Here is a 7,500-nt window from a genome sequence, read left to right on the forward strand (position 1 = left end):
TGCATGCGTGTGTGTGTGCGTGAGTTCGTGCGAGTGCATGCGTGCGTGTGTGTGTGTGTTACTAAAGTCTTCATCCTACATTCTGGTTAACCCACTGATCACACAATACTAAAACTGACTGAATCTACACGGAGATCTGGAGAATTTCTACAGAGATAATCCGCTCTCTCTTTCTCTTAATCGTGCATCCTCCTGAGGACGTGGTCTGGCTGGCTGTGCTCAGCCGGATTTGCAACGGAAGAATGAAATTCCCAAGCCCATCTGGATCTGGATCCCACTGTGGATTTTGGATCGGAAGTGGACAATCAGAATTAACATGTTTAAGTGCAGTAAATGTGTAAATAACACACACACACACACACACACACACACACACACAAGCACACACAAACACACACACACACACCCCTCTGCTTTCCATAAAGGTTAACTCAGTATATAAGTGTAACAGCCGTTGTGCTAGTCTCGAAGTGCCTGTTATACAATAATAACTTGCAGCAGTATTTCAAGTCTTCCACTAGGGGGTGCTAGTCTGCGAGCACAGGGCGGAGTCCTAGACGTGCTCACTGCAGTGAGGGCAGGGCCGCGCTATGCTGGTCAGCCAATGAGTCTTCACCAACAGGCAGGGGGTTATGGGAGGAGGAGGGGTTTAGAGCATCCCGGTGATGTTGTCTAGGCCACGGGCCCTGGTGGTGGGTGGAGCCTGAGCCCTGGTGGTGGTGGGCGGAGCCTGAGCCCTGGTGGTGTGGTTGGAGTGTAAACAGAACACACGTTCACTCAGTACAGAACTGAGACTCTCCAGTGCCCCAGTTCCCAGTACAGAAGACTGGGACAAAGATCCACTAAATGCATGTTTGGGTGTTCGCAACTTTGCTGGAGTCTTGATCAGCTGAGGCTCACCTCGCTATCATAAACCTGTGCGTGTGTGTGTGTGTTCAGGGAGTCGCAGCACAGCCGAACACAGCTGCTGTTGGGACGTGGCGCGGTGTTTTCATTTTCACACCGAACGAGCCGTGCCGTCTCCGCTCCCTTGGACGGGTGGAGCGGACAGAGAAGGGGGTTGGAGGTGGAGCTTGTAGCATGACTCTCCACCCACAGTGGAGGCTTTGCTGGTTTGGGGGACGCGGGAGGGAGGGAGAGGTGGAAGCAAAGAGAAAGATGTGGAAAGAGAGAGAGATCTAGTTTAATCAACAATACACAGGAAGTGGTACCTTCTACACAGCAAAATGTCAAGCTATGTTCACCTCTTTCCTTCAGGCAGGAACGTCTCAGTGTCTTTGTTTCCATCTCTCCCTCTCTCTCAATCCCTCCCTCTGTCTTTCTCTCTCTCTGTGTGCTTTGCTAGGTCAGAGATGGTGACCCCTCTGATGTGTTCTGACGGTGTCCTGTCAGCGAGGCACAGGGCTTTTCTTCAGCTAGCGACGTTCAGCAGTATAGAAACAATCAAAGATATAAGTACTAAATAATCATCCTGAGAGCTGTGGAGTTCAAGATATGACTAAAGAATGAAAAGAATCCTTAAACCTGAGTGTTACAAATGAGAAAAGAATAGAAACGCAAAACAAATGGAAAGTGTCAAGATAGAAGATGATAAAGTCTGTACCTGGTTTAGGGTCGTGGCTAACAGCAGGAAAGCTATTCCAGCGTTGTGGGCGGGGCTAACATCAGCAGGAGGGCTATTGCAGTTTTGGGGGCGTGGCTAACATCAGCAGGAAGGCTGTTCCAGCTTTAGGGGCGTGGTTGAACATGCTCTCTCCTAGTTTGGTAGTTGGGGCACTACTAGTGATCTGAGGTGTGTGTGTGTGTGTGTGTGTGAGAGAGAGAGAGAGAGAGAGAAAGAGAGAGAGAGAGAGAGAGAAAGAAAGAAAGCATAAAAGAGAATGCTTTCATGGTTGTTATATTATTATAACAATTGTGACATCTATAATGTTGAAATTGATCCTGATTCTGTGGAGTGTGTGTGTGTGTTTGGTGTTGTCTAGGCAGTGCGATGCTGGGGTTGTCGAGCGTGGCCTGGCAGTGCCGTTTCTGTAGATAAGGCACGGTGGACCGCAGTGCCCCAGGGACGATACGCAGTGCCGGCCTTTGAAATGGCGTCCAGGGCGCTGGAGCTCGTCGGCGAGCTGAAACCTAACCCCCTGCCGCACAAAGACCTGCATTGAGTGGCCACGGCTGGCATCAGAGCAGGCAAACCCAACAGGAGCCGTTTCCTTCTGGACAGGAAACCGGAGCGACAGCAAAGAACGAAGGAAATTCACCTGATTCGGTACCGAGACAACGGAGCGAGAGAACGGCAGAGAAGCAGAGCGAGGCATGAACCACATGTGAAAGAAAAAAAAGAAACATTGAGATTTGAAATGTTGTTCTGACTGCTGGGTGCAGAATTTCTGTTTTTTATATTCCTTGATGTTAAGTGGGACACATTGTGATCAGGGCTGTGATGATTTTATTATGCTGCTAGTGTTTCTGTCTGACATGAATGACTCAATAAATGTGATTATACTGTTCAAATAATTACAATACTCAAGTTACACTGCTCAAATAGTTACAATATACAATTGATTACACTGCTCAAATAAGTACAATATTCAAATAATTACACTGCTCAAATAATTACAATACTTAAATGATACTGCTCAAATAATTACAATACTCAAGTTACACTGCTCAAATAATTACAATACTCAAATGATACTGCTCAAATGTAGTCATCGTAAAGGTTCAATACTGAACAGTCCACATTTATCATCTCCAGATCATATATGTTATATACAATATACTGCTGTTTGCGTTTAAAAGAAATGGTTTTCCTATGAGGTGTATCTGAGTTCATTTTTATGAGGGTGAACATAATAACAGCAATGCACTAACGTCCACCCATTCAGCAGTGGAGATCTATTTAGACTTGAGAGCTGGACTCATGCACCCTGCTGATTACAGAAAATGGAGAGACCACTTTTGTTATTTTCCACAGAAAGAGAGTGATCTCATCACTGAGACAGAGAGAGAGAGAGAGAGCGTGAGAGCAAGTGTCAGTGACCTTCTGTCCATTTGGAATGGCGCTAAGAGGAGGACTGAGGTTGTGTGGAGCAGATCTGAAGACTCACTGAGCACTCACACGTTCAGTACTCACGTTCAGCACTCACACGTTCAGCACTCACACGTTCAGCACTCACATTCAGCACTCACACGTTCAGCACTCACATTCAGCACTCACACGTTCAGCACTCACATTCAGCACTCACACGTTCAGCACTCACACGTTCAGCACTCACATTCAGCACTCACACAGTCAGCACTCACACGTTCAGCACTCACATTCAGCACTCACACAGTCAGCACTCACACGTTCAGCACTCACACGTTCAGCACTCACGTTCAGCACTGACACGTTCAGCACTCACACGTTCAGCACTCACACGTTCAGCACTGACATTCAGCACTGACACATTCAGCACTCACACAGTCAGCACTCACACGTTCAGCACTGACACATTCAGCACTGACACATTCAGCACTCACACAGTCAGCACTCACACGTTGAGCACTCAGCACTGCTCAGGTGGGTATCCCCACACACACACGTCTCTCTGGGCCAGACTGATGTGTCCTGCAATGGTAATTTGAATGACCTCTGTTTTGCCTAAGTTTGCTTAAAAGTGGGTCAAATAGTTTCTTTCAGTTTTTCTTTCTTCCATGTTACCAAATTGCAGGACTGCACCAAATGCAGGGCTGTACCAAATTGCAGGGCTGCACCCTGTGGCTCCGGTAAAACGCAGTCTGTACCGCGTGTCATCTATGGGCCAGAGCTCATCTCACACCTGCCTGAGGAATCAACCATCAGGGGGCACCCACGGCAGACAAGACTGCACTGCTAGGAGGGGTAACACGAGGCCTGGCTCAAAGGTTTCTGTAACACACCAAATTCACCAATAATTTACAATTAATCCAGCAGTGCTCTCATTAGTGAAGTCACAGTAGTCACCATTAATCCAGGAGTGTTATCAGTAGTGAAGTCACAGGATTCACCATTAATCCAGCCGTGCTCTCATTAGTGAAGTCACAGTAGTCACCATTAATCCAGGAGTGTTATCAGTAGTGAAGTCACAGGATTCACCATTAATCCAGCCGTGCTCTCATTAGTGAAGTCACAGTAGTCACCATTAATCCAGGAGTGTTATCAGTAGTGAAGTCACAGGATTCACCATTAATCCATCCGCGCTCTCATTAGTGAAGTCACAGTAGTCACCATTAATCCAGGAGTGTTATCAGTAGTGAAGTCACAGGATTCACCATTAATCCCCAAACCTTCTTTGCTGCACCACAGGGGCATTTCAGGAACGCCATTGGCCAACAGGTTTAAGCAAAAATCATCATTGTGCTTTATTTTAACTAATAATCTCATATGCTAACATCCACTATGAAATAACCTGAGGCTAAGGGGATAGGGGATTAGCAGCTAAGGGTTGGGCTAGGGGCTAAAAGCTAAGGGGCTAAAGGCTAAGGGGTTAGGGGTTAATGGTTGGGGCTAGGGGCTAAAGGCTAGGGAGCTCGGGGTTGGGCTAAGGGGCTAGGGGTCTAGGGGTTAAGGGTTGGGATTAGGGTCTAAAGGCTAGGGGGCTAGGGGTTGGGCTAGGGGGCTAGGGGTTAAGAGTTGGGCTAGAGGCCTAGGGGTTAAGGGTTGGGCTAGGGGCTAAAAGCTAGGGGGCTAAGGGTTGGGCTAGGGGCTAGGGGCTAGAGGCTAGGGGGCTAAGGGTTGGGCTAGGGGGCTAGGGGCCTAGGGGTTAAGGGTTGGGCTAGGGGCTATAGGCTAGGGGGCTAAGGGTTGGGCTAGGGTTTAGAGGCTAGGGGGCTAAGGGTTTGGCTAGGGGGCTAGGGGCTAGGGGTTACGGGTTGGTCTAGGGACTAGAGGCTAGGGGGCTAAGGGTTGGGCTAGGTGCTAGAGGCTAGGGGGCTATAGGCTAGGGGGCTAAGGGTTGGGCTAGGGGGCTAGGGGTTACGGGTTGGGCTAGGGGCTAGAGGCTAGGGGGCTAAGGGTTGGGCTAGGGGGCTAGGGGTTAAGAGTTGGGCTAGGGGCCTAGGGGTTAAGGGTTGGGCTAGGGGCTAAAAGCTAGGGGGCTAAGGGTTGGGCTAGGGGCTAGGGGCTAGAGGCTAGGGGGCTAAGGGTTGGGCTAGGGGGCTAGGGGCCTAGGGGTTAAGGGTTGGGCTAGGGGCTATAGGCTAGGGGGCTAAGGGTTGGGCTAGGGTTTAGAGGCTAGGGGGCTAAGGGTTTGGCTAGGGGGCTAGGGGCTAGGGGTTACGGGTTGGTCTAGGGGCTAGAGGCTAGGGGGCTAAGGGTTGGGCTAGGTGCTAGAGGCTAGGGGGCTATAGGCTAGGGGGCTAAGGGTTGGGCTAGGGGGCTAGGGGTTACGGGTTGGGCTAGGGGCTAGAGGCTAGGGGGCTAAGGGTTGGGCTAGGGGCTAGAGGCTAGGCGTTAGGGGTTGGACTAGGGGCTAAAGGCTAGGGGGCTAAGGGTTGGGGCTAGAGGCTAGGCGTTAGGGGTTGGACTAGGGGCTAAAGGCTAGGGGGCTAAGGGTTGGGCTAGGGGGCTAGGGGTTACGGGTTGGGCTAGGAGCTAGAGGCTAGGGCACTAGGGATTGGGCTAGGGGGCTAGGGGCTAAAGGCTATGGGTTAGGGCTAGTAGCTAAAGGGCTAAGGGCCAGGCTAATGGACTAGGAGCTAAGAGCTGGGCTAGAACTGGGCCAAAGAGTCAGCAGGTTAGCCAGTAGAGTCACTTGGTTAGGCTTTAAAGTAAACTTCAGCCTAGCAAGGGAGAAGATTTCTCCAACCTTGTTACTTTACAGCATTTATCTGACACTTTTATCCCAGGCAACTTACAGTTCTGACTGAACACAGCTTGAGTAGTTAAGGGTTTTGTTCAGGGACACACAGTGCAAAGCTGGCAGTGGCAGGACTTGAACTGGCAACCTTTTGGTTAGTAGTTAAGAACCTTCACCACTGAGACACCACTGCCTAGTCGTTCTGCTTCACAATCTGGCTCTGAACTTGCCACCCACTTGTACTAGAATCTACTACTTTTTACACCTTCAGTATGACACTGTGTATTAAACAGGTAGCTATTTGTCAGTCAGGGTTTATAAGTGAGTGCAAAGAGTCGTGGATTTTTCAGTTCACTCTCAAAACCCCTGCGTGGGGTCCGACAGCACACAAGACTTTAGTAGATGAGACTAGTCATCGGCCTCTTGCAGAGTGAGAAGTTAGCTCAGAGCTCCTCTGCATCGAGCACTCCTTTACAGGAGGGTTATGACCAGATTAAACACTCCAAACATCTGCACCGTCGCGACCTTGGCCAGTGAGTCACTGTCCAGAAACCTGAAACACCAACGCTCTAGGGACAAAAAAGGAAAACTGACCTATATGAAGATCTAAACACAGACGTGGAATTGTTCTGACATTTAAAAGCCACAAATTAGGCTTTAATGTTCAGAGGAGGATGTAAATATTCTGGTAATGTCACTGTATTTTTGTAGTCTAAACTGAGGGAAGAAGTGATGAGTAAACAGACTGGAGAAGCGTCTTATTTCTAGACACAACCTACAGGTCTGTGCACGCTTCCAGAAACTGCTGAACTGTTTTCACATCAACCTTCAACTTAAAATGAGGATTTGCTACTCCTGGGGATCGACGTCGCGCGGTCGTCTCCGTCAGGAATTGCACGTGCAGATGTGACGGAGTCGCTCGCGCGTAAACCCAGCTACATTTCTGATTCAGTTATGATGCGGCGCGTGTAAATCCGTGCGTAAGCACGCGACACACCGTCAGACTCCGATGCACAAAAAGCCACTCAGAGTGTGCACTCGTGTGGACTCGCGCGTTGTAAGCGAGCTGCACCGCGGTAAAGTTTCCGCGTCTGAGGAAGCTGCGCCGGTGCAATTCCGATTCTGCGTCGGTGTGCGGGCCATCCAACTTTTTTCTCCCGACACCCCCAACTTCTTTCCTCAAACTCGCTGATTAGCTGTTTAGCTGACGTCACCAGCGCCCTCGCGCATTCTCTGTCCAAGTGGCCGCTTGGCTTTGCGCGCAGTTCGGCGCGGGCCACGCAACGGGAGACACTCGCGAGCGGCCGTCGTTCGGGCGCCTGGGGTGACAGCACGCTCCAAGACTCGCGAGGCCAGCAGGAGTTTGCGGTCTATCATAAAAAGATCCCTTTCTCTCCTCGGCGCTGGGTTTAAGGCGCCCGCGTGTATATCCCGGTCGCGCCATCGCGATGGATTCCGCTTACTTACTGATGCACTGCACGACAGTCCTGATGCTTCTGGACTGCAGGCGCGCGGCGCACTCGCACGGTAAGTAGACCGCGATGGCTTGAGCGTTATCGTTAACGTTATCTTTGCGCGCGATTACGGCAGTGAGGCTTAAACTGCAACACCGGGATTTATTACTGCGCCCCGGGGACGTCTCCGTACCAACATCTTGCACGTGAACAAACTCTCTGCCGTT

General features: G+C 50.2%; 1 protein-coding gene across 5 annotated transcripts in view; it reads left to right on the forward strand.

The window, feature by feature from the left end:
• The first annotated feature begins 6,860 nt into the window (after positions 1–6,860).
• Positions 6,861–7,500, forward strand: part of adamts14 (ADAM metallopeptidase with thrombospondin type 1 motif, 14) — a 53,929-nt gene continuing 53,289 nt past the window's right edge. For 2 of the 5 annotated variants that reach the window (XM_035533805.2, XM_035533806.2), the window contains exon 1: positions 6,869–7,346. In XM_035533805.2, coding sequence (XP_035389698.1) covers positions 7,268–7,346 — 79 coding nt within the window. In that variant the 5' untranslated portion in view covers positions 6,869–7,267. Of the gene's footprint in view, positions 7,347–7,500 lie in introns of all 5 variants that reach the window. The other 3 variants (XM_081697487.1, XM_081697486.1, XM_081697485.1) reach the window with 3 other exon arrangements.

The sequence above is a fragment of the Electrophorus electricus genome, chromosome 15 (genome assembly GCF_041902795.1).
Source record: "Electrophorus electricus isolate QZ-2024a chromosome 15, ASM4190279v1, whole genome shotgun sequence".
Classification (NCBI taxonomy): domain Eukaryota; kingdom Metazoa; phylum Chordata; class Actinopteri; order Gymnotiformes; family Gymnotidae; genus Electrophorus; species Electrophorus electricus.